This window comes from Nicotiana tabacum, chromosome 11 (assembly GCF_000715075.1).
Source record: "Nicotiana tabacum cultivar K326 chromosome 11, ASM71507v2, whole genome shotgun sequence".
In the NCBI taxonomy this organism is placed as follows: domain Eukaryota; kingdom Viridiplantae; phylum Streptophyta; class Magnoliopsida; order Solanales; family Solanaceae; genus Nicotiana; species Nicotiana tabacum.
The window spans coordinates 140,480,517-140,493,578 of record NC_134090.1 but is presented as its reverse complement, the minus strand read 5'-3'; the positions used below and the strand labels follow the sequence as shown (position 1 = coordinate 140,493,578).

At 35.5% G+C, this 13,062-nt stretch overlaps 1 protein-coding gene across 1 annotated transcript; it reads right to left on the bottom strand.

Moving 5' to 3' along the window:
• Positions 1-592: 592 nt before the first annotated feature.
• On the bottom strand, positions 593-9,582 carry LOC107822270 (diacylglycerol kinase 2-like). Its single transcript, XM_075225504.1, has 8 exons — positions 9,426-9,582; positions 6,958-8,164; positions 5,101-5,476; positions 4,743-4,819; positions 4,317-4,436; positions 4,062-4,226; positions 2,545-2,682; positions 593-1,079 (listed from the first exon to the last, which is right to left on the bottom strand). The coding sequence occupies exons 2-8, from the start codon at positions 8,068-8,070 to the stop codon at positions 924-926; spliced, it is 2,145 nt and encodes a 714-aa protein (XP_075081605.1). The 5' UTR covers positions 8,071-8,164; positions 9,426-9,582; the 3' UTR covers positions 593-923.
• Positions 9,583-13,062: the final 3,480 nt, after the last annotated feature.

Sequence of the window (13,062 nt, the reverse complement as noted above, 5' to 3'; positions counted from 1 at the left end):
GACATATTTTTATATTTAAAAATAATTTAACTTTATACTTTTATTTTACCCACTTTATCATTAACAATAAATTTTATAGCCACATAAATATCATGGCCCTATAAAATTTTTGCCCCGTAAACTTTTAGAATTACATGTTTCAAAAGTCTTTTTTTTCTCCTTAAACTTTGTGACAAATCAAATTAAATTGAAACGGAGGGAGTAATTATCAGGGGCTTCCATTGAAACATTACAAAACAGTGGTGATAAATCTTGACTACTCTTTAACTTTTGACCGTTCGGTTACAATGATGTTATTGTTAAAGAATAAATGAGAAAAGTTTATTCACACCCGATATTGACAGCAATCAAACAAATACGTGTTCGTGCATAAGTTTTTTCCATGCATAAATCGCTATAGCAACATAAGTATATACTTTGGGATTTCCTTTAATCTGCCTCAAGCAAGATTACATCAAGGTTTATATCATAAATAAGTAGCTATAGTATGTCATATTGTGAATAAACACATCAAGGTTTTTATCATACCATTTAAAACTGTACCTGGTAAAAGAGGCACTTGTATGATACATCATACAAATTAAAAAGAAAATAAGGAAAAAAAATAATACCTTTATCAAAATGTCAAACCACAATGAACCCTTTATGTTGTCAATAGTTAACGAGATTGCCTATTGGTAGAAAACAACAATCGTATACTCAATCTTTACATTTGGAACTCACATCTCCTATAGTATCTTTTCATTCTCTTTAGTGTATAAAATCTTTTCATTCTCTTTAGTGTACAAAATTTTCCCTCAAGCACAAACTACTGGTTAGAAAAAAAGGAAAAAACAAAAAGAATGTGAATGGAAAAAGGTTGTGTTTGTATGAGCTGATTGAGGTCAGTCTATGAAAGTGAAAATATTCACCAAGGGTGGAAATCAAGAAAGCTGGAGAGCAATCTGCTGAAGAAGTACCTTCTTTTGAGCAGCAGTTATGAGACCTTTACATTCAGCATCCACCAAAACCTCTGTCATAATTGCAGCCGCGTGACCTCTAGGCCCGTTGGAACCTGATGCCTTCTTCAGCATGAACATCTGGAAACAAACAGTAAGGAGATTTAAGATGCCAGATTACAACAACAACCACCCCAGTGGAATCGGACAAGTGCCGTAAAGAAGCCAGATTGAAAATAAGAATTAATCCTTCTAAAATTTGATCCAGAAATTTCCCTTTTGAATTTGAATGAGAAAGACAATTAACTCCTTTTGAAGTTCAAGCGAGTTACAGACACATTTGTGCTGAAACTTGAAAGTTGCATAAAACTTTGGATGGAAGCATATAACTGGAAATTATTTTCCGTGAAACATTATGTAGCAGAGAATAGATCACAACTAGAAGAAAAAGTCGGAGGGACATAAATTATGACATTTTAAATGAAATACTGAAAACTATTATTTTGACACTTCAAGGAAGTTATATCCACATGAAGAGGAACCGAGAGTGCAATATTCCCTGAATTCAAAATGCAAGTAGAAAGGAGAAATATTAGACACCGCAAGCCTCTTCTGTAAAGGTAATACAATTCGTTCGATTGTAATTCATGAAAATTGATAGATCTTCAAGCACCATTTACATGCAGCAGTAACTATTTCAATCAAAAGAAATAAAATCACCCAAAAAAATAGTTTGCGTGCATTACAGCAGAATACCAAGCTAGACTAATAGCCCGTTGGGCCAAGGTGCAAAAATCAGCTTATTTTGATAATTGCTTTTTTTCAAAAGTGCTTTTCTCAAAAGTACTTTTGGTGAGAAGCAGTTTGTGTTTGGCTAATTAGTTTGAAAAGCACTTCTGAGCAGCAATTAGTGTTTGGCCAAGCTTTAAAAAACTGCTTCTAAGTGTATTTTTCTCAAAAGTGCTTCTCAAAAAAGTGCTTTTTTCTGCTTCTCCAAAACTGCTTCTGCTTCTCCTCAAAAACACTTTTTTTCCTTCCAAAAGCTTTGCCAAACACCTTAATTTTTGGCCTAAAGTACTTTAGGCCAAAAAAAACACTTTTGGCCAAAAAAAAGCTTGGCCAAACAGGCTATAAGAGTGAGCTGGGCCGCCTTAGAATGGCAGAACAATTTAGGGTGAAATAACTACTAAATGAATAAGCTTAGATTTACTCATATGCATCAAAATGTGGAAAGAAAAGGGCATACAACCCATTTTGTGGTGTCCAATTTACGTTGAGTTCAGCCTTGCGCAGCATTTAAGTGCAAAACCAGAAGAAAATAGATACTAATACCATGGGATTCTCTTAAAGCAAATAAAGATGGGTATTTTGAAGTTATCAACAACCTAACTCTTTGTAAAGTCAAACGCCATAAGCAAATAAAAGTTTTGCCATTCTTAAATCTACTGTTTCAGAAATATCCATTCGATCAATAGTCAGAATTCAGGCCAGACACATACAAGAGGTGTCAAATCATAAAAATATCAGAACCTACTTCATTAATTTGTATATAACGTTCTGTCATTTCATTTCAGGATTTATGTGAACTCCAAGGAAAATTAGATACCTGTTCATGATGTGTTATTTCTAGACAACCCGGTTGCTGTATGAAAGGCTCCCCATCAATTTGAACGGGGAAAGGACTAGAAGCATGTATCTTTACAGTTCCCCCTTGGGCTAGCCTCCTCGCTTGAGAAAGTCCTACCTACAAGTCAAAGATTGTAAGAAGGAAAGCAAAATAGCAGAAGAAGACGTAAAGCAGGAAGAGGGGGGGGGGGGAGGATGAAAGATGCAGACTTTGGTTAATCTCAGTAAGTAGTTGAAGGAAAATGCCGTCAGTATACATACTTAAATTTGGATATTCAAGAGAGAAGTTTCAAGAGTATGTGCCAGGGAAGCAGGCACCAGGCAGCAGCTTCTTTATACAAAGTACGAAAGCTAGTCCTCAAGTGCTTAAATGTGCAGCATATAATATACTCGGTCATTCATTTAAATGTGTGATTAAGTTCCATAAGACAATCTTTATACGGCGAAATGAGGGATCGATCGAGAGAGAGAGAGCAATATGCTACACAGACTTGGTGGGTGTTTAATGTCAAAAGGTTGATATGTAAAGATCCAGATAACACGTTAAACACAGGTACATAACAAGGTGAAAAAGACACGTTTACATGTAAGTATTATTTGGTTATCCACATCCCTTTATGTATCATGAACCACAAATTTTATCATTGAATGTTGCTGCTTTGAAGGTCTAAGTTTTTCAGAAAGGATGCAGCTTTTCCATGACATTACTTAAGAAATCCAAAATGTTCTAATAAATCCACATCAGCATCCAAGAGCTGTACAACAAGAGAAGCAGGGAAGCAGAAGGCAAGAGGAAAACAGCAGGGCAAGGAATCACGTTTTCTTGCCATTTTTCTCTTCTTTTTTCTGTCTTCTCCAAAGACAAAATAACCAATCTACTTTAATTGGGTGGCAGCCTGATAGGAAATTCCACACTCGTGTCTCCTAATCGTGTCAGGTTGACATGGCACATGGGTGGTTCAGGCAAAGCAACTCCATGTGTGTCTGGTGTGTGTATGTTTGTGTGAGAGAGAGAGAATTTTTTATAGAAATTTTTGGTGGGCGGAATAAGTTTGTTAAATTTTGCTTCTTCAATTGTTTAACACGATATTTCTGGAATTTGTTAACTCCTTCCGAATGGTCAAAACCAAGTTGCTAAAGAAGAATTTTTACACTCTTCGTAGTCTTACTGAGAACAATCAATTGCGAGCGGAAAGACAAATGTTAAATCACCAAGCCAAAGATCACATAATGCTATATAATGGAGGACAAACATTGACAAGAAAACATGTATTTAAGAAGGAAAGAAGAATAAGAGGGGAGAATTCGCTTTGAAGAAACTATTCCCTAGATATACATGTCGTGTTATTTCACAATTGAATCAATTTAAAATTTTAAAAAGGTCAAAAAATCGAATCTACAAGAAAATCTTCTAACACATATGCTAAAATTCTTAGATGGGTCAAAAACAAAAGTGAGAATTTGATGAATAGATAGAAAAGGAGAAGCTTTCCACACCTGTAGCTTGCCAAGGTGCCATGCTCCAGAAACACTAACAACTTCAAGTACTTTGTCATGCATTGACTGGTCGTTGAAGTCATCATCATGCTCGAAATCATTTTGCCACAGATCAACTCCACCCATATAGCTACCAATATTCAGCACAATCAAGCCCTCAGTATCCTGATCGAATTATAAATAAGGGGATTGATTAGGAATTACAAATGGGAAAGCAAGAAAAAGTTTGACTTCCAGATTTTGCAATGTGTATACCTTGGGGATCTCTACGTCCTTCCCATCAACTTCAAGCCATACTTGCCATGGCAAATCTGCACAAGTTCTGCCCATTATATCTCTAGCACCTTCTTTTGCATATCGCAATTTATTTACAAACTGTAGGAGAAACTTGATTAGACACACACACACACAACACAAGCAGTAAATTGTGAGATGAATTTAATTAATATGGAGAGAAACTACAGCATAGTGATCTATTGACAACATGCAATCAGAATCAATTATCTTCAACAATGTCCGCTAAAGATTTGCCATTGTTTTTCTACATATTATTTCCCATTGAAATATATGGGCAACTGGAAAAAAGATTCCCAAGGGCATATAAATATATAGGCTCACATATTAAGTTATAAAACAACTGTAGCTTAGAGATCACTGAGGCACAAAATGGCATGTTCATACCTGACTATTAAACTTCTCAGGGTTTTCTTCCCTGTTCATATGAAATTCATATGCAACCTTTGCATCACATCCTATACCTGTAGCAGAAAAGCTTCCAGTAATTAAATATATCCAAAGGTACCAGTTAAAGGACATGCACGTGGTGCCTAGAGAGCGCATTGCTGATATAGTGATATATATGCTAAAAGGCAGGTCCAAGCATCATATCTAAAATTAGCACAAATAGAAGGGTCTTTTCATTGTTTTCTGGGCTAGCATCAAAAGCCCCCTTCCCCCCATCCTATGGCAGGCAAATGTCATCCAAACCCCAAATCAAATAAGAAAACAAGTCATAATGTGGAAACAGATGGAAGTTTACCCAAGTAATTCAGCATGAACTTTGATTGCACATTAGGGGTGTCGTGAGCAGATTTTTCTTCAGTTATGTTGACTTTCCAACGATCAAGCATTGTAACGGCAGCATGGTTCAAATCGTGCAGAAAGGGTCTTAATCCACCTTGCCCTTCAACCATTGCAAATCCACCACCCCATTGCAGGACTCTAGACAAATCATTCCCAGTTCCCAAAGGAAGAACTGCTACTGGTGGAGGTGACTCAAAGTTATGCCGCTCAATAGCATCAAGGACCCAAGCAACAGTCCCATCACCACCACAGACCAAGACCCGAAAGTACTGCAAGTTACTAAATAATTCTAAACCAGCTTCAGGCCCTTGGGACTGACCAAGTTCAAATACCTGCATTTATGAAAATCAAATTCTTATGCAATCTGAACGTTCGAACACAGAGACAACACTTGCCATGACTGATAAATTACAAGACAAAAGGAGGATAACTCTTTTGTTTTTTTTTCTTATAAGGTCAAAAGGAGGACAACTATTGAAAATGCCTTCAGGTAATTTCCTATAGATATAACTTCATAATAAAACAAACAACTCCAGAACTTAGAATATTCCAAGTCACAAAATGAACTCAAAATAAGGAGGAAAATGAGGATGGAGATAGATGGTCAGCCATCACTTAGATCACATTCTAAATGAAGAAGACAGGTCAGAGAGAACGAGCATTAGTGACTTGGAAATGACGTTCATCCTGATCAAAGCAAAAGGTAGGGCCAAGCTCTAGCCCAAATAGGTATAACCATAAGCCGTCCACTATAGCTACTAAATAACAATTCCACTAAACAAAATGGGTAAGTTACAAACTATGACAAAAGCCTTTTGCCCCAACTTTAACTGTCATTCTTTCTGTTTTGGGTAGTCCAAAGTTTGTAACCACATTCCTAAAAAAGGGAAACTTGCTTCCTTCACTCTTCATATTTTCTCAAATTTTTATATTAACGTAGTATTAAAACAAGCAAATATTTCAAAAGGCTAAGCTTAACTTCAGAGTTGCAATCACTTTCATTTACATAATGCAAAACATCAACTGTTGCCTCCACAGTTGTGCCCAAAGAAAATAGCATACCTAAATTGGACCATAAGAGTTATCTATTAGATGATTTATTTTGAGCTAGGTAACATGTTTAGGACATGAACTGTCATTTAGATAAAGACAAATGATACCAGAGGCCATTAACTATCTAAAAAGTTTAAATTAGGTCTTTATATAATATCTAATCATAAATAACCCTTAAATCTCCCATTTAGCTTCACACAACCATTGGTATCGTCTACTATTGGCAAAGTATCAAATTGTTAAAATATTGGTATTTTTCTCTTGCTATCCAAGTGGTGCCAGTTTCTCTCCAATCTCTCTTTATTCGCAAATAAGAATAAGGGAAGAAAAGAGAGGGCTCTTATTAGTTACACATAGAACAACAAAACAAGCAACTTCCAGTTTTTTCCCCTTTTCTTGAAGTTGTTGGAGATGATTATTAGTGTTAGATTTCAGAAAAAGTCTCTATTTCTTCTTTTCCTGTTCTTATTGCAAAAATATTGCAAATAGAGGGAGCAATAGGATGAATTGACACCAACTTTCATAGCAAGAAAAAGGAAATGCTTTAGATTAAACACTTTGATAAAGGTAGATGATATATGTGGTTCTTTAAAAAGTTTTTAAGAGATTGGCTCTGACCAAAAGAGTTTAGATAGTTTTGCTGTTTAGCACATATGCTATCATTTGCTCATTAGCTAATTATTCCAGTTATTTCCTTTTAAACTAAAGCTGTGATATGCAGGAGTACTTGCAAATCTTAGCCTTAAAATTGATATTCCACCTGAACAGGATTCAATAGCATGTTTAATCTCCTTCTAAGAGCAGGACCATTTTGAGCTCCGCTTTTAGTGTTAATGAAAACTAGAAGAGGTCTAGCATCCTGAGGCAAATCCACTAGCGCATACTTTTTAGATCTGCCCAAGATTCTACTTTCCTGCTTGTTCCAGGCCAACCCATTCTGGCTAACTTTTCTGGCACCCAGCTTGTTACATTTTATAGAGTAGCCATTATTCTTCTCATAGGGGGAAAGCTTCAAGGCAACCAGGGATCTAATCACATATTCCAAAGCTCTCTTTGCAGCACAACTGCCTTGCACTTTACCATTTATGAGGTCATTTCCATGTTTGTGCCGATGACGCTTTCGTCTGATGTGCCCATTGGTATTCATTTTTTCTGCCAGAGAACTTAACATTGCACCATCTTTAGTCTCAGCTTCTACATCTTTAACATAGAGTGGAGAAAGAATAAGCCTTCTGAGAGGACCCAGATCACAAATATCACCAGATTCTTCAGACATCTTGGCATGGCATTTGACATGTATCAATCGTTGACACCATAAACAATACCAAGTTGGAGATGCATCAAGGAAAGGAACACCACAAGGTTCATCACAGTAGAAACAAAAGGCAGACATCTCAGGATTCTCATCCAAGTCGGTCCATCTTTCAGACCAATGGTGCCGGACATGGCTTAAACCAGCCTGTGCGACACACTTGCAATCCTTTGTGGCAAACTGAGAACAACGAAAATGGGCCGCGACACCACAAATAGCGCAACGATGTACTGGAGAACGTGATGCAGCTTTTGTACCTAAGGTATGTGGAGAAACAAGTGATGTGAGGCACACGCTGCATGTGGATGGCTGTACACCATAAGCAAAATCTTCAATCCATGTATGATGGGATAAGGGAACCTTCAGCTTCTCCCACACTTGCTTCTTTGCTACAGCAGCAGCTTTAACCCAATTGAGGGATGTCTTCCGTTGCCATTTAAGGAAAACATATATGACTGCCAAGAGTCCAAGAGATCCAGTAACCAACCATGCAAAGAAGTAGGAACCAAAATAATACGAACTGTTCAGCAACCTCAATAATGAAACACTGATATCAACCATTGTTAAGCCAATGTCTCATTATTCTTTCTCAATTCTCATAAGAAGCCTGGAGACAATTTGCTATGGAGCCAATTCTGGTAATTGAAACCTTAACCTGCCAAAAAAACTTTCTTTATTTAAAAAACCAGATAAGCAAAATATATTTCCCCAAAAAAGAAGAAAGAATCCAAAAAAGTTTTTGTAGAATAGTATAATATCAAATGAATGTGCCCAAAAATAATTAACTACATCCAGAAATATCTCATGCACCACAAAGCAAATAGTCTCCAAAGACAATTGTATCCATAAATGAGCAAGATAAAAGACAATGCATCGAAACTTCTTCCGTCCAATTGCATTTCCATCAGAGAACTGTTCTATAAAATGATATCTCAGAACTGAGAAGAGGTAGGTGAAGCTAAACATGATATAGAATAAGAATATTGGTGCTTGTGAAAACATAACAAACGAGCTTCTCTTCCATAAGGGCCATTGTGCTATTGTAAATTCTAACAAACATAATTTGACCTCAATAGATTCTAAAAAAGATTCAATTATGTATAATGGAGTTCCTAGTAGGTACAAGTGATAAGCCATGTTCTAAGCTGCAATGACATAGTGCAAAATATTATGCTTCCATCATAATTCATACTAAGTTATATTATCTCACTAAACATTCATTAAAAATAAAAGAAGCAAACCGAACTGGACCTCACTCATCATTATCAACAAAAGAAAAAAGGTCCCGAGAAAAGGTCCACATCCTACACCACTCCCTCACCACCTAATAAGAAGGGTGGCAAGAGAAAACCACGACATCTCAAGTTCAAAGTCCAAGGGTGACCAAAAAAAAAATACAAGGGGATTTCTTCCCATCTGTCTAAACCATGGGGGCAGAGTAGAATTGTCTAATTCACAAGCTAGCCCATACACCATGGCATGGAGTAGAATTCCACCAAATCACCAATGCCCTACATCATTCACAATCCTCAATAATTTTGCAGTTTATGGACCAAAACCTGCCTAATTCACAATGGCAACCTAGATTAAATTCACATTACATCCCAAACCACACAACCTTAAAATTAAACTGATACCATAAAGCTATATTATATATCAGAAACCAAATAAAAACATAATTTCTATCAAGATAAATACCCATAGCTATCATAAAAAACAAATAGATGTCTATCTATATTTACATGAAACAATATTAGCTCATATCAAATCAATCAATCAATTAATCATACAGAATTGGTCTGCAAATTTGAACTTAGATCTATAAACTAGAATTACATACATATATGAAGACTGATTCAAAATACATTATATTAAAAAAGATTCAAAGAGGAAATTAAGGGTGCGAGATCAGGAACCTGAATAAGCGGAAAAAAGCGATTTGTGGATGAAAGGGAAAAGAGAAATGGGTTCGTCTCAAAATTCGACATTTAATGGAATATTCAGAGATCAGAATTTCTGTAGAATCTGTATTTTTACGTAAAATGTCAATGTACGTTGGCTGAAAAAAGTTTCACGTGAAGAAAATTCTAAGTATTTGAATTTTAAAAGGAAAAATTAAAAAAATAGAACAAGAAGGAGTGAAAGCAACCTTTAAAGGCGGGCCTTCGATCTATAAAGCTAGAAACACGGCTTGACTTTTTTCCCTCTATATGGAGTGATTAGTTTTGGGTCGGTCGAAATTAATTTCATTTGTTAATCAAAATATATATTATAAAAATTATAATATTATCGGCCATTACTTTTTGGTGACCAAAAATTAGACCTTTTTATTATTTTCTTTTCTTTTCTTTTCTTTTAGGGGATTACTAAACGAGGAATATGATACTTTTTTTTTTCCATTTTATGTGGTTAGGTTCAAGTATGAAAATTAGTTTATTTAAATTGGAATGTAGAATATCTAAATTTTTAGATTGCAAAGCACCTTACTGCAATCCTCCTTTAGTGTTTATTAGTCTTTGGGTACGTTCGTTACGCATCTGCCCTGTCTCATCGAGTAATTTAAACAAAAAAAATTATTCGTTACGCATCTGCCCTGTCTCATCGAGTAATTTAAACAAAAAAAATTATCTTAAGCAATCCTAGTTTATGAGAAATTGTGTTTGAGTTATATATATATATATATATATATATATATATATATATATATATATATATATATATATATATATATTTATATATATATATAGATCCAGAATTTTCATCAAGGGGTGTCATAATATAAATAATTAGATATATCGAAAAGTGAAGGGAAGTCAACGTATAGTAAATATACATAAAATAAAAAAAGTTATCTAGCAAAATAGTATAATTTTCGGCGTTCAATGTGGCTCTGCCATTGTGTGTGTGTGTGTGTGTGTGTATATATATATATATATATATATATATATATATATGTTATAAAACAATAAAAGAAGAAGAAGAGTATTACAGAGAAAAGTAGAGAGAGAATTCTTATTGATTTGGGATGAATTACAATGGAATAGAACCCATCTATTTATAGGGAGAGAGTGACTTAGCCACCAAGTAACAAACCATAAAATCTCTCTAAAATATAGGCATTCACCTTGAATACAATTCTATTTATAACACTCTCCTTTGAATGTCTAATCAACAAATAATATGCTTCGTTAAAACCTTAACTAAAATAAAATCCAATGCGAAAAAATTCTAGAGAAGGAAAAAAGAGTACACATGTTTAGAAATACGCCTCTTAGTTGCCTCGTTAAAAACCTTACAAGGAAAACCCAGTGGGACAAAATCTTGCAAGGGAAAAAGTGTACGACACGTATTAACTCCCCCTGATGAAAGCACCAATTCATATCCTTGAGCCTCCGCATCCCAATCTTGTACACTAGCTTCTTGAAGGTTGACATCGGTTAGTAAAGAAATCAGTCATATTATCACTTGAATGAATATATTGCACCTTGAAATCACCATTCTTGTATATGTGTAATCTCTTCATATAATATCGTGGAATGGCCTTTTCAATATCTCCATAGAGATTCTCGCTATTATATTCTCATGCTTATAGTTATAGCAAGATAAATATGTGCACAAATAGCACTTAGGATATGATACTTCAGGATCAAGAATTGCACATGCTTTAAGCGATTTAAATCCTTCAATGATTGTCATATAAGTTAAGTCATCTAATAGACTTAGTTTAGATGCATATCAAGTTTTCATGTCATGCTAGACAAACAAGATATCGAAAACTGATTGCACATTCTATTGACTTTATATTTTCAAATGTTTGAACTGCATGTCTAAAACTACATGACTTTCATATGAAACCAATTCTATTTGAATTGTTTCTCTTCCACTTGGCCAATATTTTGTGTTTGTATTCGCAGACTTAAGATCCTTATCTATATTTAGCGCTACCATAGATGTCGTCGACGAACATTTTATATCAATTCCAACCTCTTTTTTTTCATAAAGACATAACATAAAGATCTTTTCATTTATATTTTCAGGTACCTGAATCTCTCCTGAGATTTGATGAAGTGTTATGTCATGTGATCTTCTAGATCACGTGCCTCCTTTATTATGATCATTTTGATCATTTGCTCATATTCTATGTCACGACCCAATTCTATTATAGGCCGTGATGGCGCCCAACACCGTTGTTAGGCAAGCCAACACTGATCAACTAGTGATTTCCCGTTTTAGACAAATTAGTAAACGATAGTTTTTTCCTTATCTATACTATATTAAAAGCACGAAGACCCTTAGCGAAATATCGTTTGCCTTTTTTACTCTCTAAAATAAATTTTATATTTGACAAAATAGTCATTCAATTATTTTCCTAATATTTAGGAGTTTTAAATCAACTAAATTTTAATTATTAAATCTAATTTCCTTATTTAGACTATGTAGGAAATCTAATACTCCATACAATATCTTTTAAAATCCCACGAACCTAAAAACTAGCTTCCAAATACCCTAGCATAATCACTGTCACGATCCTAAAACTGACCCGATCGTGATGGGCCCTATCGTAAAACTAAGTCAGCCGACACAATTTCCAAGTCAACCAATATTTCATAAAAATCATTTTTAAGTTATTAATTAACATAATCTCATAACATAAATCTAGATAACCAGTGCAGAAGAAAATAACACAAGCCTGACATCGGGATGTCACAAGTCACGAGCAACTACAAGATCTGACTAGGTACAAGAAAGGCTATCACAATTCGGAAACAAAATACTAAGACCAATCTGAGAAAGGGGAGAAGGAGAAGTGCAGGGCTGCGAACGCCAAGTAGCTACCTTGCCAACTCCGAAGATGTGCTGGAAGAACAATTAGCACTCACTGCCGCGACCCACAACTCCTGGATCTGCACACAAGGTGCAGAGAGTAATGTGAGTACGCTAACTCAGTAAGTAATAAAAGTAAATGAAAGCTGAGCAGTAAGAAAGTAGGTAATTCCACGTCATAGCACTTCAGCAAATACATTACATTTCCAAAATAGTACAGAAATCAATTATCTCGTAAAACAAACTCAATTTCAGTAAAACCTTTTCTTTTAAAAACATCTTTCAATAGTTCCGAACAAGTAATAAAACAGTGAGTAAAAATGATAGAAACGTAAACAGCCCCCCAGGCAAAAAAGGTACCATAAAATCGCCCCTTGGGCAAAATCTCAACAGAACCACCCCCTCGGGCTACCTCACAATGTCTCGTAATCAGCCCCTCGGGCAACAACATAAATCAAAACAGCCCCTTGGTCAAGATCACATCACTCACACTGGGTACCCGTGCTCACTAGAGGTGTTCAGACTCCGGAGGGGCTCCTACAGCCCAAGTGCTATCACAAGCCATCTCGTGGCACAATAAATCAGGCCCTCGGCCTCTCATATATCACAAATCAGTACAACATGCTGTGGCGTAGCCCGATCCCATAATATCCTCACAACACAGGCACTCGGCCTCACTCATCAAAAACCTCTTAAGACACTCGGGCTAACAGTAAAACAGGGTGCTCA